We start from the raw sequence: 25,460 nt of genomic DNA, 5'->3' as shown, positions 1-25,460 counted from the left end.
AATTGGTATACAAGTTTTGTATCTCAAGATTTACTTGCAGTATAGCAAAATACTGGACAACTCTGATCCTCTGAGTACATAAGATTACCCGACAAAAGCAAAGATAAAAAATGAATTTGGGCACCATCTCTTGGTGGCTGTACTGGTGAGGAGGAATAGACTATCCCCCTTCCGTCACAGATGACATCTCATTAGAGATCTTGCAGACCATCCACTTCAGCACAGTAGGCTCCCTCCCTCTCTCCCCACCTGTCTCTCTCTAGCCTCTATCTTGCTTTATTTTCATTCATAGGATTTCCCTCAACCTCACCTTGTGTGTTTCTTCACTGTCTGCCTCCCAGCACTGGAATGAAAATTCCCCTCTCCTCAACACCCCCACAGCCCCGCCCCACGCCCCCACCCCCTCCTGCCCAGAGGAGGGACTCTGGTGACTGCTGTACATTCTGCACCTGGGGCAGTGCCTGGTACATACAGAGCAAACAACAAATTACCTGTTACATGACTGTTTGAATGAATACAGAATCCAGGTTATTAGACTTATCTATAACAGACTTATTACAGAGTCTATAATTATAAGTCTATATTATAGACTTATCTATGGTAAGTTGTAGTAGCTACCATATTTCATAGAACCTAATGTTCCCTTAATTTTAAGATGCTCCATTATTTTACACACCACTAAAACAGGAAAAAATGTTGCCAATTATCATAAGATCTAATCAATGCTAGGAGGCAGCTTGATTTCAGAAATGTTAAAATGTGAGAAAATTTTTACAGAATTGGTAATGGGTGATATATCCTAGAGTTGTATCTGAGAGCTGAGCTTTTTCTTTCTTCATAGCACACTGCACTCTCTGCAAATACATTTGTCTCTCAACCTTGGCAGGATGTCAACTCACAAGGGCAGGGACTTTACCTTATAGATCACCAGAGCCTCAGTACTTGGTATTTGGCATCTAGCAAATGCTCAATAACCAATAAATATTTGATGGATGAACAATGAATCGGTGTATGAATCCCTTAAGTAATAGTTTAGCAGTCAGGGAAATGATTTTGAGGACTGTCTATAAGATAATGGAAAGAAGGAGGAAGCAGTATAAGGAGAATGGAGAAGGATAAGAGGTCAGAAAACAATGATTTGAGAAATCTTTTTTTTTTTTTTTAAGATTTAATTTATTTATTTGACAGAGATCACAAGTAGGCAGAGAGGCAGGCAGAGAAAGAAGAGGAAGCAGGCTCCCTACTGAGCAGAGAGCCGATGCAGGGCTCCATCCATGGACCCTGGGATCATGACCTGAGCTGAAGGCAGAGGCTTTATCCCACTGAGCCACCCAGGCGCCCCTTCAAGAGAAATCTTAACAACTGAACATTTTCTTGAGCTGTATCTGTCATCATCCTCCTTTCCTTTCCCACCGAGCTTACTTATGAAACCTGTAAGTCAAAGTATTTATATATTCTAACAAATATATATGAATTTAAATGTCCTTTCTTGGGGCGCCTGGATGGCTCAGTGGGTTACAGCCTCTGCCTTCGGCTCAGGTCATGATCCCAGGGTTCTGGGATCGAGCCCCACATTGAGCCCCACATCGGGCTCTCTGCTCAACAGGGAGCCTGCTTCCTCCTCTCTCTGCCTGCTGCTCTGCCTACTTGTGATTTCTCTCTGTCAAATAAACAAATAAAATATTTTTAAAAAAATAAAATAAATGTCCTTTCTTTTAAAACATATCCATTCACTACAAGTCAGATGTGTCTTCCACACATATAAAAAATAAAATTATTTCTACCTCTGAATACTTTAAATGTTTCCAACTCTTTCCCCTCATAGGCAAAAGATAACTTAGAACCTACAAAACAGTTATTAGTTAAACTCAGTAACTAACAATCAATTGTGAATGCACAGAGGACAGTTTCTTACCTGCTGTTTATTGCCTTTTCTTGTTAACATGACAAACGGCATTGTGTCTGCAGACTCTGCCTCTCCCTCCCCACCACCGAGTGGAGGCCCTTTCCTCAGCTGGCTTTTGAGATGCAAGGGAATAGCAACATCTAGTTGGTGCACTTTAACAGATTCGCCACTTCGTTGCTTAAAGACAGAAATGAAAAAATATAAGTATTCCAAGGTACACATGGATATATGTAAATATAATTGTGAACAATTCATTCAGTGCCATAGTTCCTAAAACACACCAATCACTGGAGTCAAAGTAATCTTTCTGAAAGGTAACCAAAACGGGAGTTGGCCCCTCCCCTGCCCCTGCTCTTACAGCCGGCTTGGCAGACCTCTGTGACCAGCTCCTGTTTATCACTGTAGCCTCCCCTGAGGCCAAAACACACAATGCTGTAGGTTCTCCTAACTTTACCTGTTCCTGAAATGCACAGCCACACCACACATCTTCCTACATAATTACCATGTGTCACAAGTGCCTATTCCTCTGTGAGAATCCTCCACCAGACTGGTGGGGTTCAGCACTGGACACCCTTTCCCTGGTGTCCTCTAGCAGGTGCTCAATTAATGTTTAAGAATGAATGAAATCTATTAATGTTCAGATTAGCTTTATGTTTGTTAACATCCAAGTTTTTAACATTTACGCCAGATTCATCAACCAATTATTTAAACAAACCTTCACTGAAGACTTACTGTGCATTAGGCTTTGAGGTACTAATACTAAAAATATAGTCTCTATCCTCAGAGAGCTCATAACTTGTTAAGAGAGAGAAATCAATTAATTACAATTCATCCAAGTCATATATAACCTGTGTTGGGCGTAGAGTGGCTATATATAGGCCCAGTTGGGAGTGGGTGGATGCTGAGATTTCATAAAAGACAATAAAAATGGGACACTTGAAAATATCTTTAAGGCTTCATATGATTTCTTATAAGCAGACGGTAGCAGAGCAGTCTGGGGGATTTGGAAGGAATTCAGGAAGGGGAAGAATAGGTGCAAAGCGAAGACATGAAACATGGTGCATTTAGGGACCTGCACACAATTTTCCGTATTTGCTGAAAGGAGCACAAATGAAGAAAGAGCTGAACATGATTCTTCAAAGCTAAGCAGGTAATGCTGAAAAGGCCATGAAGGTTTTGAAATTACTTTACTACAATTTAAATGATCTTTCGATATAGACTCCTTATTTCCAAGAGATTTCAAATCAAATAAAATGGTAATAAGGTGTAAAATTTTGTTATTTCTAAGTTCCACTTTGTTAGAATTTGAAGTTCTCCCAGGTTTGTAAGATTTACAAAGACTTTTTACTTAAAACTTGAAAGGATCAGGTTAGATCACCCTTGATTTATAAACATTTTTTTTTTAAGAATTTACTTATTTATTTGACAGACAGAGATCACAAGTAGGCAGAGTGGCAGGCAGAGAGAGAGAGGAGGAAGCAGGCTCCCCACTGGGCAGAGAGCCCGATGCGGGACTTGATCCCAGGACCCTGAGATCATGACCTGAGCCGAAGGCAGTGGCTTAACCCACTGAGCCACCCAGGCGCCCCACCCTTGATTTATAAATTAACCATTTTCTAATTATAAAATTAACATATTCTCTTTGTAAATTATTTAAATACAGAAATGTATCAGCTAGTATGTCCATCCATACCAACCTCTCCCTCGACCGACCACCTCTACCTGCTCCAAGGTACAAAAACCAGTATCAATGGGGCATGTTCTTTCAGATTTTTCTTGAAAATACTAATATAAACATAAAAATTTACAAGGTGCAAATGTGCATACTGTTCTATACGCGTTTTTCTTCTTTTTGATTCCATGGGCATCTTTCTAGTTGAGTATATATAGAGCTAATTACATGGCTATGACCTTATTTATGTAACTGGTCCTCTACTGATAGTCTAGACTTTTTTCCTTTCCTTTTTTTTTTTTTCTTTAAAGATTTTATTTATTTGAGAGCAAGTGAGCATGCACACAAGCTGGGGAAGAGGGAGAAGGAAAAGCACACTCCCAGCTGAGCAGGAAGCTCAACCTACAGACACAGCGCCTGATACCAGAACCCTGAGATCATGACCTGAGCCAAAGGCAGCCACTTAATCGACTGAGCCATCCAGGGGCTCCTAGACTCTTGTTCTATTACAATATGACATCGTTGCATATTTAACTTCATGCATTTGAGAGACAATTAGTAAGGGTAAATTTTTATATCAAATGGCATCCCCATTTGATAGGTTTACTAAATTTCCCTCTAAAAAGGCTGGACTAATTTACACATTCCAAATGCAGATGTTTACCAACACTTAACCACAATGGGTATTATTACTTTTTAAATCTTAATATCTGGTGATCTGACAAAAAGGCTCATCCTAATTTACTTATCTTTTTTTTTTAAAGATTTTATTTATTTATTTGTGAGAGAGAGAGCACAAGCAAGGGAGGCAACAGGCAGGCGGAGAGGGAGAAGCAGATTCTCCGCTGGGCAGGGAGCCCGATGTGGGGCTCAACCACAGGACCCTGGGATCATGACCTGGGCCGAAGGCAGATGCTAAACCAACTGAGCCACCCAGGCACCCTTAATTTGCTTATCTTTTGATTATCGTGAGCTTTAGCATGGTTTCACTTATTTTTTCAATCAACAAAAAGACCCCAGGTCATGCATTTTTTTTTCTCTCATTGGCTTGCAGGATCTGCTGCTATAGTACAGCTATTAACCCTGCATTTTATATATATATATATATATATATATATATATATATATATATATACACACACACACACACACACACACACACACACATATTTATATTACACACACACACACACACACCCGCCACGCACCCTCCCTTCCCCAACCCCCCGCCTGGTTTATCATTTCTTATGGCACTCTGTGATGGAAAGCAAAATAGCAAGGTGGTTGAGAACAGACTACACACCACTTACAAGGCTTATGGCCTTAACTGCGGCATGGCAATATTAACAGTATCTGACAGCACTGTATGAAGAATAAATGTGAAGTCTTAATGCAGTACTCAATAGTCTGAACATTTTTTGAGATTCCTGATAAATTTGCAATTAATTCTGTTGTGGAAATAAAATAGAAATTCAGTTTTATTTTTATTGACCATTCACTGAATAATCCATTTCCCTCAACTGATCTGCAATGTTATCTTTACAGTCTAAGCTGCTATGTTTTAGGTCTATTTTGGACTCTCTTATTTCATTAATTTACTGCTGTGCCAATTATTGTGTCTTTAAAATGTTTTATTTTCTTATAGAGTATCTTCCCCTACTTTCCAGAAGTTTCCTAGCTATTTTATTCTTACAGATACGTTTAAGAATAATTTTGTTAAATCTTAAAAACAAGCCCTTTCTAATAAATAAAATCTTTTAAAAAAAACTTTCTCTCAAATAGATAAAATATTTTTAACCCCCTGAGCCACCCAGGTGCCCCAGATAAAATATTAAAAGAAAAAAAAAAAAAAAAAAGAATTTTGTTAATTTCATTCTGCCTCTATCTCCCTATTCTTCTCCAACTACCTCCTCCCCCGATCCATCATTCCCATCCCCTGCCAATCTTTCCAGTGGGACAAATTATGACTACACAAAATCTAAGGACCTGATTTATGGAGAATCAGTATCTTTTACCCTACTGTGTCTTCCTGTGACAACTTTATCAAAAGAAAAAAAACTCCCTGTGGCTGTTTGCTTTGGGTATTTGACGATGTTTGAAAATTAGTGCTGGGGCGCCTGGGTGGCTCAGTGGGTTAAAGCCTCTGCCTTCGGCTCAGGTCATGATCCCAGGGTCCTGGGATGGAGCCCCACATCGGGCTCTCTGCTTTGCAGGGAGCCTGCTTCCTCCTCTCTCTCTCTCTGCCTGCCTCTCTGCCTGCTTGTTATCTCTGTCAAATAAATAAATAAAATCTTAAAAAAAAAAAAAGAAAAGAAAATTAGTGCTTAATTTAGGATTAAATTTTCTCCAATAGGCAAAACACATACGCATAAATGTGAATTCAAGCTTCCCTCCTCTCTGATCATATCCTCCCATCCTTCTAGCTTGCTTCTTCAAGAACTCCCAATAACCAATGATTATTGGACCCTATCAAAAGACTGTATCTTGACTCCATCAGCTTTTCTATTTCTAAATGTTAGGGGCTCCTCAGGACTGGAATGTGCTCCTCCTCTCTCTCCAAACTTTTTTTTTTTTTTTAAGTAGGTTCCAGCAGCGCCTGGGTGGCTCAGTGGGTTAAAGCCTCTACCTTTCGGCTCAGGTCATGATCCCAGGATCCTGGGATCGAGCCCCACATCAGGCTCTCTGTTCAGCAGGAAGCCTGCTTCCCTGCCCCCCTCTCTGCCTACTTGTGGTCTCTCTCTCTCTCTGTCAAATAAATAAATAAAATCTTTATAAATAAATAAATAATAAAGTAGATTCCATGCCCAGTGTGGAGTCCAGTGTGGGGCTCAAACTCATGACCCTGAGATCAAGACCTGAACTGAGATCAAGAATTGGACACTGAACTGATAGCCACCCAAGTACCCCCTCTCTCCAAACTTTATATGTGGGTGATTCATTTATTGCTCCATCTTTAAGTATGCTCTAAAACCAATCCACTTATGTTTCTCTTCTGATATCTGACAATTCCATTTTGGCATTTCACAGGCTTCTCAAACTTAACATAGCCAAATGGAACTCTTGCTCACTTTCTCCTTATTTCCGACCAGAGATAACTAGCCAGTGGCCTAAGCTAAAAAACCTGTGCTGTCCTGGACTCCTTTACCCCACCTCTATCTAATCAAGTGCCAAATAAATCTGGTTCATTCTTCTTCCTAAACAGCTTTTGAATCCAGACTTCATTCCCTGTGCCCGCGCACTATTCTAGACAGATAATCATCATCTGTCACCAGGATCACCAGCCTTCTAATCAGTCTTCCTGACACTCTCCTTGCTTTTCGTCTTATCCCAGCCTAAACCTTCATATGAACCTTTGGTTCATACACGACTGTGCCATCCAAAGAAAACCCATCATAAATATCCATTCACACACCAAGCCACCCTCCCCACAGACCTGACTATGCTCTGGTAATACTGGCTTCCTTTTAGTTTTTCAAACACTACACATCATCTTCTGCCTCAGGACCTCTGACACATTGTCCCCATATTCTCCCAATTTTTCACCTAGATGGCTCCATTTCTGCCTGTCTTGTCTAAAATTCATGATCTTTGATTATCCTATCTTAACAAAAGCATTCTGTTCTTTCAGTACCTCAGCACTGGGCACAGTTTGAAATTATGTATTTGTTTAGTTGTTAAACATGTATCTTCCCCCATAAAACTTAGTCTCTGAGGGCAGGAACTAGGTCTGTTTTTATTTACTACTTTCTAAAAGACCACTGCATAGTGTTAGGCACACAGACATACTCAATAAATACTTAAACAAATGAACAACAGAGTCAACAGCTATTGACTTATGTAAGATAGGAAAGTTATGTAAGACAGGAAAAGCTTTTTTTTTTTTTTTAAGATTTTATTTATTTATTTGACAGAGAGAGATCACAAGTAGGCAGAGAGGCAGGCAGAGAGAGAGGAGGAAGCAGGCTCCCTGCTGAGCAGAGAACCCGATGCGGGGCTCCGATTCCAGGACCCTGAGATCATGACCCGAGCCGAAGGCAGAGGCCCTAACCCACTGAGCCATCCAGGCACCCCAGGAAAAGTTTTTTTAAGAAATAAATTGTTGTGGCACCTGGGTGGCATCTGCCTTTAGCTCAGGTCATGATCTCCAGGTCCTGGGATTGAGCCCCACATCAGGTCCCAATACACCGGGGAGTCTGCTTCTCCCTCTGCCTCTCTCCCCTGCTTGTGCTCAATCTCTCTCTCTCAAATGAATAAAAAAAAATTTTTTTTAAAGAAATAAACTGTTTATTATCTGTCTCTTCAAAGGGAGTATGATTATCTGATGACTTATGCTCCTAAATGAGATAAATTTAAGACTTCTTATTTCTAGATATATGAAGAAGCTTTAATAACATAGGAAGAAACAAACTGGACTAAAAACCTAAAGCACTAATTTGTACTTTATCAGAGCTTTTGGACTTGGTAGCATCCACAAAAGTAAAATCCAGTATTTCTTCCCTAAGGATTACTCCACCAGCACAGAAAGACTAGAAACCTTCCATCTCAAAAATAACCCTTTTACCTCTAGTCACCTCTCCATTTCTCCTCCCTTTCTAGTAAAACTCCTCTAGGGTCACTTGTCTCTGTATCTAGTATTTTCACTTTCTCCCTTCTTGTTTTCCAATGAGCCTACAGCATGGGGCCCGCATACCCTATCCCAGAAGAAGGACTCTCCTCAAATCACTAACAGATTTAACAGCAGCCATAAAGAGGCTGGAAGGAAACAGTCCACAGGATGTGACCTCTAATTATAGAAAAACATAATTAATCTAAATTACTGGGAAATGGAGCTTTTTATAAGTCCAGTGTATTAATGTCAAGAATATGTTAAACATTTCTTTAAACACCAAATGACCAATATTCCTCTACATGTTTACAAACAAGTTATTCAAATTTTAAATCAAACTTAAGAATTTGGTATATTAAATTTCCCCAAATATTTATCTTTGTCAAGGTTTGAATCCTAAGCAAACTCTAAGTAAAGAGGTCTTAGAAACAGAGAGAGGACTTCAGAGAGAAAAGGCAGTGACTGGTACGATGAAATTACTCTAAGCGTAATATTTACTACATTTCCCCCAATGTATCTCAAAAAAATGTTCAAATTGGGATGTGGGATGCGAGAAGCACTGGCAAGTGCAAGCTGTATATGTGAGGAAGCAGCTGCCGCGCAGGCAAATGTTTGTTTAGATGTGGAGATCCTTGTGTCAACCAGAACGGAACGTGCTGCACTATTCTGTAGTGAGAAGACACTCTGGAGTAGAGGAACCATTCATACCTGAAGATTTTCCAGCATCATTTTATCCAGAGCTTGAATGAAGTCTTCATCTTCCACACAAGGTACGTGCTTAAGTCCACCTCCCTTAATCATTACCTCCTTATTAAAACAAAATAAGAAACCAGACCACAAATTTTAAGATCATGTTTTGGATGGCAGAGTCTTTTGTATTGATAAGTTGGTTCAACATAACTCAAAGAATGAGTGAGTAAAGTATGTTAACATTACTTCATGTTAAAAAAAATATTAATATAGTAAAGTATTTAGGAAAACAAACTGAAAATGATTTTCCAAAGGAATATTTTTCAATCACAAGAAACACAACTTCAGTAGCTAAAACTGAAATAATAAAGAGAATGTGGCATGATTTCAAAAGCCAATTTTCAGCCATACATACAGTATTTTCTTCATCAGTTTCATTTTCTTTATTGGAGTCTGTAAGGTAATCAGTATTCTCTTCCTCTTCCTCCTCACCTTCATCATCATCATTATCAGAACCCTCCTGAAATTATTTAACATTAGAAGATTAAAACATTTTGAAAAGGATCTCTATTTTAAATGTCTTAAGATTTAAAAATTTCTGTATAATTGTTCATTATTCTCAAGTTCCAGCCTTTTATGTAGTCTGCCTACAACTCAGAGCAAAGTCAGCTGGCATTAGCTGAAAACTAATGCACACCAGTAGCTGAAAACCCATCTCACGATCTCCCACTGATCTAGTAACACAAAGATCCTTTGTAGAAATTCTTCCTTGCGCTGCAGAAGGGATGAGCTTCCTGAAACTTTTATATATTTCTCCTCCCTGACTATTTTGAGACTGAATTTCTCACAGTAGTTCTTTAATACCCATCTAACTCTGAAAGTCAGTAAGTAGTTCAAATTTAACATGGTTAGCAGTTGAAATCAAGAACACTAAAATTTATAAAGCACTACAGTGTATAAAGCACCTCAGCTTGGAAGGTGTGCGGACATACCTCATTCTGTTTGCTCTATTAAATTCTGAAGAAGGCAGGATAAGCTTTCATGTCCCCATTTTTATACAGGACAAAAGCAACGCTTGGGTAAGTTAATTGACCTGCCCAAGGGCACATTTGCTTATTAAGCAGAGGAGGCAGACATTCTGATCCCCACACTTCTCCCCATCCTCTCCTGTCAATGTCCCCACCTCCTCTTCTATCAGCCAAATTTCCTTTTCAAACAGAAGACTGGAAATAACCTCAGTGATTCTGCACAAGGACACACACAAAAAAGCACAGTTGCACCATATCTGTGTATTCTTCCATTCCCAACAACAAAATTCAGTCTCACTCAGTTCTGTAAGTTTAAAAAAAAGACTACACTAAATCCAGCTTCTTCTCATTATGCTGAGAAATAATGTGAATGAAAAATAATACCTAAGAAAAAAATGAATTATTTAAATGTGTCACAACCTTTTCAGTATACATAACAATTAATTCCAAAAATCCAAAGAATGTATTATAATTTACTATACAGACAGAGATTTTTAGCGCTTCTAAAATGGAAATATTTTGGGAATATAAGAAATGCATTTACTTTTTTCAAATGTATTAACTTTTTTTTTTTTTTTTTTTTTTGAGAGAAAGCAAGTGAGAGAGAGAGCATGAGCTGGGACAGAGGGAGGGGCAAAGGGAGAGGGAGAAGCAGGCTCTCTGCTGAGCAGGGAGACCAACGTGATCTGGGTCAGGATCAGGATCTGGATCAGGGAGCTTGATCCCAGCACCATGACCTGGGCCACAGGCAGACACTCAACGGAATGAGCCACCCAGGTGCCCCGAAATGTATTAACTTTTTTAAACATCAGTCTGTAATTCAAAATCAAATTTGCAAGAGATGTTAAATTTTCTTGAAAAAAGTAATCATTTCTTAACACTTAAAAAATATTTCTTATTCAAAAATTAAGCTAAACTAAATTAAACTGCATAAACTTTTTTCCTCCTTACCCTTTATTTTTACATTACTCAGGCAAAATAAAATAGATTAACTTTTTTTTTTTTTAAAGATTTTATTTATTTATTTGACAGACAGAGATCACAAGCAGGCAGAGAGAGAGAGAGAGGAGGAAGCAGGCTCCCGCTGAGCAGAGAGACCGATGTGGGGCTCGATCCCAGGACCCTGGGATCATGACCTGAGCTGAAGGCAGAGGCTTTAACCCACTGAGCCACCCAGGTGCCCCAAAATAGATTAACTTTTGAAACTGAAATGCTGAACAAGAATTCCACTATCCTAATGCCTATTATACATAATAATCTGTGAGATCTGGAAGTGAATGGACCACAAAAGCTGGCTAAGGAATGCAGGAGGGGCAGCAGAGCACAAGTCACACTGTCTGAATTCAAATACTGGCTCAGTACTTAGTGAGATCTTGGGCAAATTAAACTGCCTGTGCCTTATATTCTCACCTACCTCACACCACGGTATGAGAAATGGTAATATAAATATTATTACTACTATAATGATAAATTAAATCTTGTACTTACTGCTAAATTATATACATGCTATACTACAGAAAATTAGAATTTTAGCAGAACATTTACTTCATCTTTACCGTTATCTTTAATTTACACAGCTGATATTCAGGAGGAAATATTCTGGCTATTTGGTGCTAGGAATAACTCTGAAAGGCCATATGGAGCCAAGGACCAAGCTGAGGACCAAGAAGAATAAAAGAGCACAATTTGTCTGAAGAGTACACTGTAGCCCTTTCTCAGCAGAAGTTGTAGAATATCTCACACTGCTCTTATGAATCAACCTATTTTCTCTCTTTAAAATGTTTTCCCTGAGCACCTGGGGGGCTCAGTTGGTTAATCTACTGCCTTCGGCTCAGGTTGTGGTCTTAGAGTCCGGGGATGGCTCCCAGCTCCATGGGGAGTCTGCTTCTCCCTCTGACCTTCTCCCCTTTCATGCTCTCACTCTCACTCTCTCAAATAAATAAAATCTCTTAAAAAATAAAATAAAATAAAATAAAATGTTTTCCCTATACTTGGAGAGCAGCCATGGGAAAGGGTGGTCTTGAGAAGGAGACAAGGCTCATGCAATGCCAACTGAACACTGTGTTTTTCTCCTTAGCAAACACATGTGTATCATGTATGATATTTACAACTGCAATTGGAAAAGTAAACAATGGTGAAAAATTATACAACTTTCAAAGTTATAGTTTACTTTTTATTTTTTTTTATTTTTTATTTTTTTTTTAAATTTATTTGACAGACTGAGATCACAAGTAGGCAGAGAGGCAGGCAGAGAGAGAGGAGAGGAAGCAGGCTCCCTGCTGAGCAGAGAGCCCGATGCCGGGCTCAATCCCAGGACTCTGGGATCATGACTTGAGCCAAAGACAGAGGCTTTAACCCACTGAGCCACCCAGGCGCCCCTATAGTTTACTTTTTTTTTTTTTAAAGATTTTATTTATTTATTTGACAGAGAGATCACAAGCAGGCAGAGAGGCAGGCAGAGAGAGGAGGAAGCAGGCTCCCTACTGAGCAGAGAGCCCGATGAGGGGCTCGATCCCAGGACTCTGAGATCATGACCTGAGCCGAAGGCAGTGGCTTAACCCACTGAGCCACCCAGGCGCCCCTAGTTTACTTTTTAAAAAGAGAAAATACATCCCAACTCTTCAGATGAGAAATATAGGAAAATGAGTCACTTTTCAATGACACACCTACTAAGGATGTTTAATTTATTAGATTCTGTTTATCTAATTAGTGCAGCAGCAAAATCTACTCCAAAAAAAATGTTCCTACTAAAAAAATGTCTTATGATCTTCTGGTCAATACTATGATTTTCTTACTTAAAAAGAAAAAAAACAAAAAACAAACACCTTAATCCAGGGGTTTTGTAACAGACATATACTACTAGTTACAGTTCCTATAATAAAACTAAGGAGGAGATCTTATTTTATAAATTAAAGAAAATTTTGGCTCAAATAATCAAGATACTCTTGTACAGATGTACCTATTGGCTATAAACAAAAGTCATCACCTCTTCTTCTGGTTCATTTACTTCACTTTCATTTCCAGATTGTTCTTCTGTTTCAGCTCCTCCTTCTTCTTCTTCTTCATCCTCTTCAAGGTTTTCTCCTTCTGTCATGGAATCTTTTGAATCTTTGTCATTTACTAGGCCTTGAAATGAGGAGAAAGTGGAATAAAAAACATAAAAAGGAGTAAATTTTCAATATTATACCACTTAATTTTTAAGTGAGATAATTTAACAGCCATTTTCTCAGAATACAATTTAAAGAATACAATTTAAAATTTAAAATTATTTGAGAAACATTTTACAAACTACAGAGACCTTCATTTCAACAAAAAAGCATTAACACATTATATATGTATATCTATACGCATATATAAACACATACATATTTTTTTCTTTCAGCTTCTGTTTATCTCCATCTCAGAACACAAAACATATAAAATGCAGCCTTAACCATATAAGCATATAAAATGCAGCCTTAACCATGTAAGATGAAGCCTCAGCCACACTTTTTATCATGTGACATTTTAGAATACCTCCAACATCAAAGATATAAAATTAAGTTGCCTTCATAGAGAAATCATTTGGCTATCAATCTGAATGTCGGCACATTAAGACTGAGGGAAGGAGGCAAAGTTGTATCACCAAAGGGCTTAATTTTTTTCTTCAATATTGGCATTCTCCTCCTCAGAGAACCCTGGCTTGAATTTGCTTCTACAGCTCAAGGCCTAGTCAATTCTTAATTAACATTTGAATTCCAAACCACTCTACTTGCAAGATGCCTCATCTGATCTGACTTCTGCTGCTCTCTTGTGAGCCTTCTCTGATAGCTGGGCCTCTTTGTCACAAATCATACTATCTTGGACTCCTGCTCATCTGATACTCTTCTCAATAGAGAATATCCTTCAAAGTACACTTTCAAGTCCTTCCTGTACATTCCCTACATTCAGTCTAAATTTTATACTTTCTGCATAAATTCAATGAGTACCTCAACCTATTACTCTTCCTACTTGCTCCTAAAGCACTTGAATTTCTCATAGCACCTTACATTTAAGGATACACCATTACAACGTTTTTTTTTCCTAATGATTTCATAACCGTTATATCAGATTATAAGGCCCTTGAAGACAAAGAATTGTTTTATATATCCAAAACTTATCATAGGCCATATATTGATAAATACACACTAGGTGTTTAGTAAATAATTATTTATTCAGACTCTTAGATGATTAGAGCAGAGAGAAACTTTAGCAATCATATAATGATTTAACTCTTTCATTTTATGAGGAATACTGAAGTCCAAAGAATTTGAATAACCTATCCAATAGGAGTAAAAAATTATTCCAGTGTCTTAAGTTCAAGAAATTAACCAAGAAGTAACAAAAACATGAAAGTACAAGGTGAGGGGCGCCTGGGTGGCTCAGTGGGTTAAGCCGCTGCCTTCGGCTCAGGTCATGATCTCAGAGTCCTGGGATCGAGCCCCGCATCGGGCTCTCTGCTCAGCAGGGAGCCTGCTTCCTCCTCTCTCTCTGCCTGCCTCTCTGCCTGCTTGTGATCTCTCTGTCAAATAAATAAATAAAATCTTAAAAAAAAAAAAAAAAAAAAAAGAAAGTACAAGGTGATTAAGGTAGGTAACTGAAGTTTTAAAATTTAAAAAATTAATACTGAGAAAAGAAGTTGTTGCTTCAGAATGAGAATCCATTAACTTAAAATTTCTGTCACTTATTAGTTTTCAAACACAAATACAGATTTTATACAGAAACATTTTATTTATTTACTTATTTATATATAGGCACTTTAAGAGCAAAATATTAGACTGTTATTTAAGTTATCAAAGTCAAAAAATTTAGTCACAACTGTCTAAATCTAAACTTTCTGAGTAAAAAATATCACAGTGCTGATAAACTCACATAGCATGAGCTGTCCTTACAACTTTTTTCTATCCACCTAAAACATGCATAGTGGGAAGAACTATAATGTAGAAGTTGCTTTGTTTTGACAGTCTAATTTGTAAGGAAAATACATACTATTTCTAACACATTTTCATTTGCATTGCAGGATATTTTCTTTTTTTTTTTTTTTAAAGATTTTATTTTATTTGACAGAAAGAGATTACAAGTAGGCAGAGAGGCAGGCAGAGATAGAGAGGAGGAAGCAGGCTCCCCGCTGAACAGAGAGTCCGATGCGGGGCTCGATTCCAGAACCCTGGGACCATGACCCGAGCCGAAGGCAGAGGCTTTAACCCACTGAGCCACCCAGATGCCCCCACAGGATATTTTCAAAAACAATTTATAAATATATTTTGCATTTGCTAAACAGTATAATAACTATCTAGCTGTTGAGCCCTAGAACACTGTCAATCTTAAACAATGGAGATAAAAATGTACACCCACAGGATATAGGGTTAACAAAATACAAACAATAAAATGCTTCTTGGTGCCTCAGTTCTCCTGCTCATAACAGAGAGAGTAGTAACACTTCCATTCAGACTGCTTTAAATTTTATTTTTCTGCTTATGAGAGATGTTGAGCATTTCCTCCCATACTTAATATGTCAGAGAGAGCAGTCTTTGAATTCTGGTTTGGCAGGTTAACCCAGCGTTTTAACTAACATTACCTTCCTGTGTCACTCTGGCATCAGACAGTACTCAATAAAAACACCAATTACCCCCCCAACATGTGATTATGTCATGTTCATTTATCTATTGGGGTATTCTATTTTATTACCAATTTGTCTTTGCTCTTTTTGTAAGTGAAAGTAACCTGGCATGGAGACTATTTTCACTTTGATTTTATTTTTGTACTGTATAAAAGCTTTAAACACCCCAATCTGTTGCCATGTATATGCTTTCTTCTACTGTTTTAGAATTTGGGAAAATTAACGCCTCTTCAAATATTTGATAATCAGATCTATTTTTAAAAATTAATAGTTAAAAAAAAAAAAGATTTTGCTAGAGAGTGAGAGAGAAGAGAGCACGCACAAGCAGGGGAAGCAGCAGGTAGAGGGAGAAGCAGGCTCCCTGCTAAGCAAGGAGCCCAATGTGGGACTCAAGCAAGGAGCCCAATGCAGGACCTCAATCCCAGGACCATGACCTGAGTCAAAGGCAGATGCTTAACTGAGCCACCCAGGTGTCCCTAAAAATATTTAACTCCATAATCCATCTGCAGTTTGATAGGATGTGGCTCTGTATCAATTTTCCTCCAAAATGCTGACCTGCTGCCCTTATCCTATTTTTAAGATTCCTAGTTCATTATATATAAATTATTTTGTATTTAATTGGGGGGTGCTTCTAGGTCTGTTCTACTGATTTTATTACTAATTCGTGAAATTACACTGTTGGCTTTATAATTTATTCATGTGGCTTCTTTCTTTTTCACTTCCATTTCCCTCATTTCTGTTCCTTATACGATGATATAATCTAGAAGTTCCAAAACGAGATTAAATTACATTGCCTATAACCATTTTGGTTTTGTTCTTAAATTTAAAGAGAATGTTTTAGCCAGTAATTCTAAGTCTATACTGAGAACACCAAGATACACAGAAATATCACACAAAAATGTTATTTATAGTAATGTAAAACTGGAAATAACCTAAGTGCCAAGCAATAGGTTTAAGTAAATTATGGCATATTCATACAAAGGAATACAGCCAATTAAGAATTAGAAAAATATTTCAAATCAGGAAGAAATTTCGTAATATATTAGGTAGAAAAAATCTAGTTATAAAACTGCAAACATGAAAAAATTTTAAAGGACGAGAACATATACCAAAAAATGTCAACACGTGATTTTTCTTGTATATGGAACATGATTTTTGTTTTCTTGGTATTTTTCTCATTTTTTGCCACAAACAAGTATTACTTTTTTTTTTTTAAAGATGTATTTATTTATTTTAGAGAAAGAGAAAGTGAGTGGAGGGGCAGAGGGAGAGAGAGTGAATCCTCAAGCAGACTCTGTGCTGAGTGCAGAGCCTGATGTGAGGCACAATCCCACAACCCTGAGAGTACGACCTAAGCCAAAATCGAGTCAGCCATTTAAATGATGGAGCCACCCAGGTGCTCCAAACAAGTACTCCTTTGAATAATATAAAAATGACTTTCAAAATAAAAAGGAACTTTGTAGCTCTTTAGCATTGGGCTATTACAAAGTTAAAATAATAATGAATTTACAAAGTACTTGAAAACAAACAAAAAAAACTACCAAAGGCAAGATATGGAAATAGAGTAATAGAAACTGTTCCTGTACATCTTCTTCCTGATACTTAGATTCTAAAACAGGAGGAAAATGGGACAACTTGAGAGCATACTGATTCTGGTTGCCATCATCTTTAGAGTTTGATCCACAAATGGTGGCCTGTGTTTTCCTTCCCAAATTCTAAACAAGAACAGACCCTTCAAAAGAAGCCTGAGGTCCTTTAACTTAACCCTTTGCTGCTACCAAACCAGGTGTCAAACTTGTGTTACCTGATGCTCACTACACAGAATGTACCATCTGTAAAAGTTTTTGGGAAACAAGGCTAAGACTTAACTATATCAAAGCATCTGAAGTAGGGGCGCCTGGGTGGCTGTCTGTTAAGCCTCTGCCCTTAATCTCAGGTCATAATCTCAGGGTCCTGGGACTGAGCCCTGTGTTGGGCCCTCTGCTCAGCAGCAGCCCTTCCCCCACCTTCTCGTGCTCTCTCTCAAATAAATAAATAAAATCTTTAAAATAAAAAATTCTTTTTTTTTTTAAATATTTTATTTATTTATTTGACAGACAGAGATCACAAGTAGGCAGAGAGGCAGGCAGAGAGAGAGGAGGAAGCAGGCTCTCCACCGAGCATAGAGCCCGACGCGGGGCTCGATCCCAGGACCCTGGGATCATGACCCGAGCCGAAGGCAGAGGCTCAACCCACTGAGCCACTCAGGCGCCCCTAAAATAAAAAATTCTTAAAAAACATTTGAAGTAAATGAAATAATCAAGAGAAGTGAGTACTCTGCCTGAAATGATCATTTTATACAACTGGAAATCTGAAAAGAAAAAAAAGGGTAGTTAACTGGGGACAAAGTTCAAAGAACAAAGGAATCACATATGCCCTTCTGGGTGGAGTGGTAGAAAAGTGAACAGCTGCACAATCAGTAGCACCTTTAAAAATACCACTCAAATAGATAACAGCAATCATATTCTCCAGAGGATGGACCCTTGGAGAAAGAAATTAAAATGCCGGATATAATATGAAAAAAATAGTTTTAGAGGAAAAAAGTCACAAATACTTCTGCCATGAAAGGAAGTACTTTAGATATGCAACATAGTAAATTTATGCAGTTAGCATAAATGGTGAAGCTTAAGGATCCCCTAATGACAGACATATGGGTACCAAGTGCTGGCAGGAAATAAAACATTAGCTTAAAGCCTAAAAATGTGTCACTTTGAAATGACTACAATAAAACATGCTAACATGCTAAGAACTATTAGCAAGCAAACCGGATTGGTAAGGCTGCATCTCATTCCAGTTATTTCCACTGATAAAGTTAGTCAGCTCCTAGTCCCTTGTGGGAGCTGTTCAAGAGCTAACTCTTCTTCAAGAACAGTCTCAGAAGAATGTTGAGAAAGTAAACAGACCAATTGTCCTATAGCGAATAGTTCTCACATTTTCTCTAGTCCTAAGAAATAGAGATTACTCTCCCAAGTAAGGTCTGAAATTCCACAAGGTAGTTCCAAAACTTCTGATACTCCCCCTACAGTGTCTGCCTGCACTACGTTAGAAGATAATGCTTGTTTAAAATATATACTGTATATGTAAGAGATGCTTTCATCCAAAGTGTTTTCTATTAACAGTAAAAATTCTACTAATTAAGAGAGGCTGACAGGAAGTGTTTTTCCATCACTATCCTTTCCTTACATGACTATTCTCCTCCAAATTCGGATTATTTAATGAAATCAAGAAGTATGTCACCCAGGTCTTACCTAACACTATTATACAACACTCAACACTGAAAACAGAAAGTATACAAAAGCAAATACTGACAACAATATAAAGCAAATTCTAGAAACAATCTGCCAAACATCATCTTCATTTTCTCTCTGTAATTAATTGCTTACCTAGTTTTATTAAGAATTCTCGTTCCAAGTCGTGTACCTGCCTGATGGATTCTTCCAGAGAGTTACAGAGTTTGATCTTTGGTCTTAGCAGTTCTAATGTATCACTGATCATGTAATCTATGTCAATAGGAAATGGATGGTCTTTTGTCCAAACCTCCAAACTTTTCTTCCACCAAACATAACGCTGATAACAAATGAAAAATAAGGTTAGCTATAGGAAATTAAAGAACAAAAATATTTTAAAATAATAATCTATATTGTGATATTACCTAGTTAAAATAACTAAGCTAAAGAGTTGTACAAAACACCTACCATTTTTATTAATGGTCAACAGTAATAACCCTAATCCACTTTCTAAGCCACTTGGTGATTTCAATTTTTTTTTTTTTTATTACAACTGTCAAAAATCCTTTTTAAAGGCAAGGAAAAATCGTAAATAAAATATCAAATAAATTTCTAGGTACTGAAACAAGGCAGAAACCCCACTCCCAAACCCCAAATAGGGTTTAAATATTTATTTTACAAAACAAAAAAACCAAATTCAAAGCCATAGTTTTGATACATTTTTATTATTTTCTCTATGCTACTTGCTTTGATTTTTAAGCAAGTCAATTAAAGTATCTGAAGATACCAAAAAAAAAGTTTCTGAAGATAACAGTTTTTGAAACATATGAAAACCATTAATCCACAAGCATTTATTGGACAGCTACTGTGTCATATATGGTGCTGTTCAGAGATCTTCCCTCGCTTCTCCTAGCCTGATTCCTTCATTCTATTTTCTACTTTGTAATTTGTAAATTTAACTAAAAAGCACAACCCAAGAATTTGCTTATATGTAAAAGGGTATCCTTCTGGGTGCTTTCTCCTCTCCAATTTGTTCTAGGTCCTTGCTACTGACATGAGGGCTTCAACTGGGAGCTTATTAGAAATGCAGACTCTTGGGCCCCCACCACAGAGCAAATGAATCACAATCTGCATTTTAAAAGTATCTCCAGGTGGCGCATATGTACATTAAAGTTTAGAAGCACCACTGCAAAGGTCCTTTCCATCGGGCCTTCCCATACTTAACTGTACATGTACATTTTCTGACCTAGAACACACTGCCCTCATCCCCCAGACCTCACTCACTCCTTACTCCCAATTTCCTAGGTATATATCCTGCTACACATTTCTGCTTGTTACTCAAAAACTACTTTTGTCTCTTTCTGCTCATGGATAGTTCTCAGTGGCTTTTTTCTCTCAGTCTGGGATTTCAGAGTGAATGAAAATAAGGACACTCTTCTGAAAGAGAGTTTACTTTTGATGCTGAGAGTTACAAGTGACATTTTGCCACAAACGTTTGGTTTCGATACAGTCTCCAACATAAGATAGTCCTTGCACATAACCAGCAATCTGACTCTCAAATCTGTAGAATTTCCCTCCCCATTTTCTTCTTATCAAATCAGAAAACAAGCGAATAACAAGGTGTCCTCTACTGCATAGTTACGGCGACAGAACAAAGTTATCTGCTCTTCCCCCAGAGCATTTGCCCTCATTTAACAGCAGCCACTATGTGGATATATTTCTGATACTTCAAAAGTCATAATTTTAAATGTATTTTCTTCACCAAAATAAGTGAAGAAAACACTAACAAGAGATTATATACGTTAGAATGATCATATATAACTGAATGGTGCTTTTGGTACTTTATTTTAGTAACACCTGGAAAATTCAATAGTGAGCAGTTAAACCTAAACCTAAGTTAACTTTTGGAACACCAACCTTATAAAAGTTGTAGAACTGTCTCCATACTTGTTTCTGAATTTAATTTATATTATACTTAGTCTAAATTTTAAGTTTACATAATTAACTGATATTAATATAGAGAAGCACAACCCAAGAATTTACCATGAATGAACAAATACTTTTTCCTGTGTTAAGAGCGTATTTTCCCAAAAATGATAGAAAAAAGTGAAATCATTTAGAAACTAGAATTTTAGATGTAAAATCAGAACACAGATGAGTTGAAAATGTTATCAGACGTACAAAAAGTCATAAATTATCATACTAAAACAGTAATCCATAAATTATACCAAATTTTTAAACCATACCAAAATAATTCCTCAATGATCATTGTTAATCATAAAAGCAACAATGCAAATAGAATGTTTATATAGTAGAAATCTTTTCATCATATATGTTTAATTTCTAAAACATCCTTGCAGGAAGAAAAAAATCTATCTAATGATGAACACATCTTATATGTGATATATGAATGCTGTGTTTCTTCTCTAATATTTCTGTAACACAAGCAACGCATTAAATGATGCCAAACTGAATATTTAGTTTACATACCTGAAAGTATACAAGGAAGCAATCAAGTTTTCGTTTACTGGAACCTCTGTCAAAGTACTGGCCACAGGTATCCAAAATAGTGCACACCAGTCTAATTCTGAAAAGGTGTTCAGGAGGATCTAGCGAACTTGGAGAGCCATCTGGGTTAACACCAAATGAAGTAAAAGAATAAAGAGTTCTAAAAATAACAGCTGATTCCACCATTCGATAATTATAAAGTTCCCCTAAGAACTTGGCACTGCTGATACGTCTCTGATTAAATTTAGGCTGGTTAACCTAAAGGGAAAAAAAAACACAGATTTCCATTAAAGAATAGTAATGTGTTGATAAGAGGTAAAATTCTCCTTTGTTACTTGATAATACCAATTACTGAAAGAACACTAAACAGAGGGGGAAAAAAATGGGTTCTTCCCTTATTTTCTAGTAAAGTGATCACTTCCGCATATCCTTTTTAAGAAATGGCTATCTTTAAAATGTTTTACTAAAAAGAACAAGTTAAATATTAAAATTTAGTATTATCATTAACTAAGTTGATGATACAGTTAAGATGTAATTCTCCCTATCGGTCCCTCCATAACTTATTTTTCTGTAATCCATGAATTAAGGAAATGAGCCAACAGAAAGAGGAAACAGTATATAGAAATTCTTACCAAAAGATTACCAATTCACCTAATTAAGAGATTTATAGATTCCTATAACCTGAGTTCTAGTGCCCTAGAAATAATTAAAATCTATTATACTCTTCCAAAATAAGCCTAACTGAACTTGAGAAAAAGAAGCAAAAAACTCTCCGGCACTAGCCTGAAAGATGACTAGGAAATCTGAGACAACAGTAACTTTAAAGAAACAGTAAATTGACATCACAAGGGGAAAGAAAGGTTTCCAAATTACTCTTTTTAATAATTGGATTTAAAAGTTGTTTAAATTCTCCACAAACTCCAATTTGATGACTTCAAGGAAAGTCTTTATTACCTCCATTCCTAATCGAATATCTTCTAAAACTCCATCCACAACATGGATTCCAACATCTTCTTGGTAGAGGACCAGTCCTGCTAAGAGGTTGGCTACACAATGAATACTATTATATTTCACATTCCAGATATTTATCATACAACAAATAACATAGTCTTTCACTTCTTGGTCCTGCCAGGGCAACTTTCGCATCTGTCTCAAAACCTACACGGAGAGAATTTTGTTTCAATTACTAAGATAAGTACATAATACTCCAATATACCCAATAATATAAATATTTTGACTTTGCAGTCATTTAACTTTTGAAATAAAAAATACTTTAGAGATCCTCTGCCAGCTTCTTAACTTTAGAGACAGGAAAAGTGAAATATTTTTAATTATTGGCAAAATTTATTCACGTTTGCCTTACATCTCTTCATGATGCCCCTAAATTTCCTAGAGTTTCCAGATCTTCAATAAGGCTAATAGTATATACCCATAATACCAGTCACTACAAACACATACCCAAGGTTTACCAAAAATAATATTTTCTTTTACATATCACAATGTAAATAATCTCAGGTACTTTTTGTAAATCAAAAATTTCCAGTAAATAAATAAACCCAAGATCAGTGGGTTAAAAGATCACTTGATATGGAGGATACAATATTATACAAAACTAACATTATACAGCATCCTGTTTCCTCAAGTGTAAAGAGGGATAGTAACAGGACTTACTCCACAGTCTATTGTTAAGGATTAGACAAGTTAAAATATGTGAGGCACATAGAGCTGTCTGACTTGTTATAAGTACGACAGAAAAGTCAGCCATTACTATTTCAAAAACTCTACTGGTAATGAGATGGTGAGCAGAGCTCTACCTATAATCAAGTTCCTCCCATTTTTAGAAAGAAAAAGTAAAAAAAAGATACTATTAGCAGATTGCAAAGCACTCTTTTCATCTCTATAGCCACCACCCATTTTTTTTTTTTTTTTTAAGATTTTATTTATTTGAGAGAGAGAGAAAGAGAAGCAGCAGCAGGGAGAGGCAGAGGGAGAAGAGAAGCAGACTCCCCACTGAGCAGGGAGCACAATGTGGGACTTGATCCCAGAACCCTGGGATCATGACCTGAGCTGAAGGCAGATGCTTAAACAAATGAGCCATTCAGGCACTGTAGCCACCATCCATCTTTCAAGCACTTAATATGTTCTCAAATCAGCTTCAGTGGAAATATTAATGTTGTCTCAACCACAGAGCAACCTATATTTTTAAACTTATCGCTAATTCTAAAATAGCTTTCAAATTGCTTGTTGTTTGAAACAACTACTATCTGTGATTCTCTGAAAGTTGAGTCCAATTTCTAAAGTCACATGATCATTGCTCATTACCCGTGTATAATGCATGTATTACTGCACACCTTTTCTTCTCCCCACAGGTTTTCTCTGTGCAATAGTTTATCTGTTTCACTTTTTTTTTTTTCCTAAAGAGGAAAAAGGTTCTACAATGTGTTGTTTCAATTTCAAGAGTTAACCATGAAATGTTCTGTTCAACATATCCTACTTGAAAGTGAAGTTTCTAACAAGGTAACTGCAATAATTATGAAAACAGGTCAGCATTTTTTAACCTTTTCTGGAAAATGACCAAAATTATGAAATTTCAGAGGGCCATGGACCAACCAAAGCCCACTCAAGGTTAGGATCCCCTGTACTGAAGCAGAATATATATATATATATATTTTTTAAAGATTTTATTTATTTATTTGTCAGAGAGAGAGAGAGAGAGCGAGCACAAGCAGACAGAGTGGCAGGCAGAGGCAGAGGGAGAAGCAGGCTCCCCACAGAACAAGGAGCCTGATGTGGGACTCGATCCCAGGACGCCGGGATCATGACCTGAGCTGAAAGCAGCTGCTTAACCAAATGAGCCACCCAGGCGTCCCCTGAAGCAGAATATTAAAAGTCAAATTCATTACAGAATATCAGAGACAAAATAGTAATTTCAAATATAAACAGTACCAAAATTAAAATTAGAATAATTACTTCAGAGTAAGAGTCACAAAAGGAAAACAAAACATATGTCCTGTATCTTATGTTCATCATATGACTTTCACTTTAGGATGACTTGTATAGAGGCAGTCACAATTCAACTTGTGATCTAATCTTAACTCTCCTAAACTTCACTGCTGAAACTTTAACAGCTCTGCTTCCATTTCTCCAGTTACAGAATATGAATAATGCAAGCTGCTGACATTCCTTATCGGTACTTTGTCGAACACTGAAGGAATTTATAAACAAGCTGATGTGGAGAAATTGAAATATATGTCCTGGACCGAAACATTTTAGTACACAGGCTAGTAGCCAACTGCACTGTTCTTAATACTACAATCACTAGAATGAAAAAGAATTAATTCTGTTGAATATTGTATCATCTTAGCACCACTGCAAATCTCAAATTAACTATTACTTTATGATTTCAACAGGATTTACCTTCTCAGTGGTAACTTTGGAGAGATCCTTGTACAAAAGTTTCCGGACATATTCCTGGAGAGGAGGACGTTTCTTTTTCACTGTTTTTTCAGCTGGAGGTGGGTTGCAGTAGTAATATGCATTCTCCACCATTGTAACATATCTTGCATCGAGGTGCATTGCTTGTTTCTTTCTCATCATTTGCTCCTAAAATAAAAATGTCCAAATCAAAATACTTTCATTCTAATAATGTTTATTCCTAACCAAATTTCTATTCTCAGTGATAGGATTTCAGGATAAAGGACTAGAAAAGAAAAAAAACCAAAACAAACAAACAAAAAAAACCGCAACAATCACTAGGTATTTCTAAGAATGTACTAGCACACTTTTATACTAAAATCATGTTTTTACAAATAACATGGAGGACATGGGGAGATGGAGAGGAGAAGGGAGTTGAGGGAAATTGGAAGGGGAGGTGAACCATGAGAGACTATGGACTCTGAAAAACAATCTGAGGGTTTTGAAGGGGCGGGGGGTGGGAGGTTGGGGTAACCAGGTGGTGGGTATTAGAGAGGGCACGGATTGCGTGGAGCACTGGGTGTGGTGCAAAAATAATGAATACTGTTAAGCTGAAAATAAATTAACAAATTAAAAAAAAATCATGTTTTTAGAACAAATTAGTCCATGACTACTTGGTGTTAGGCCTTAGGCTCTGACACAGTTCTACGAACAAGAAAACTAAAAGCACCC

The 25,460-nt window shown here is 37.1% G+C and overlaps 1 protein-coding gene across 3 annotated transcripts in view; it reads right to left on the bottom strand.

Moving 5' to 3' along the window:
- UPF2 (UPF2 regulator of nonsense mediated mRNA decay) overlaps window positions 1-25,460 on the bottom strand; it is a 115,507-nt gene that overhangs the window by 16,025 nt on the left and 74,022 nt on the right. For all 3 annotated transcript variants that reach the window (XM_047740860.1, XM_047740861.1, XM_047740863.1), the window contains 8 exons: window positions 24,732-24,917; window positions 22,269-22,472; window positions 21,297-21,572; window positions 18,963-19,146; window positions 12,889-13,028; window positions 9,290-9,394; window positions 8,893-8,991; window positions 1,916-2,083 (listed from right to left, as the gene is read on the bottom strand). In XM_047740860.1, coding sequence (XP_047596816.1) covers window positions 1,916-2,083; window positions 8,893-8,991; window positions 9,290-9,394; window positions 12,889-13,028; window positions 18,963-19,146; window positions 21,297-21,572; window positions 22,269-22,472; window positions 24,732-24,917 — 1,362 coding nt within the window. The remainder of the gene's footprint in view (window positions 1-1,915; window positions 2,084-8,892; window positions 8,992-9,289; window positions 9,395-12,888; window positions 13,029-18,962; window positions 19,147-21,296; window positions 21,573-22,268; window positions 22,473-24,731; window positions 24,918-25,460) is intronic.

The sequence above is a fragment of the Lutra lutra genome, chromosome 8 (assembly GCF_902655055.1).
Source record: "Lutra lutra chromosome 8, mLutLut1.2, whole genome shotgun sequence".
Lineage (NCBI taxonomy): Eukaryota > Metazoa > Chordata > Mammalia > Carnivora > Mustelidae > Lutra > Lutra lutra.
This window is presented reverse-complemented; position numbering and strand designations above follow the sequence as displayed.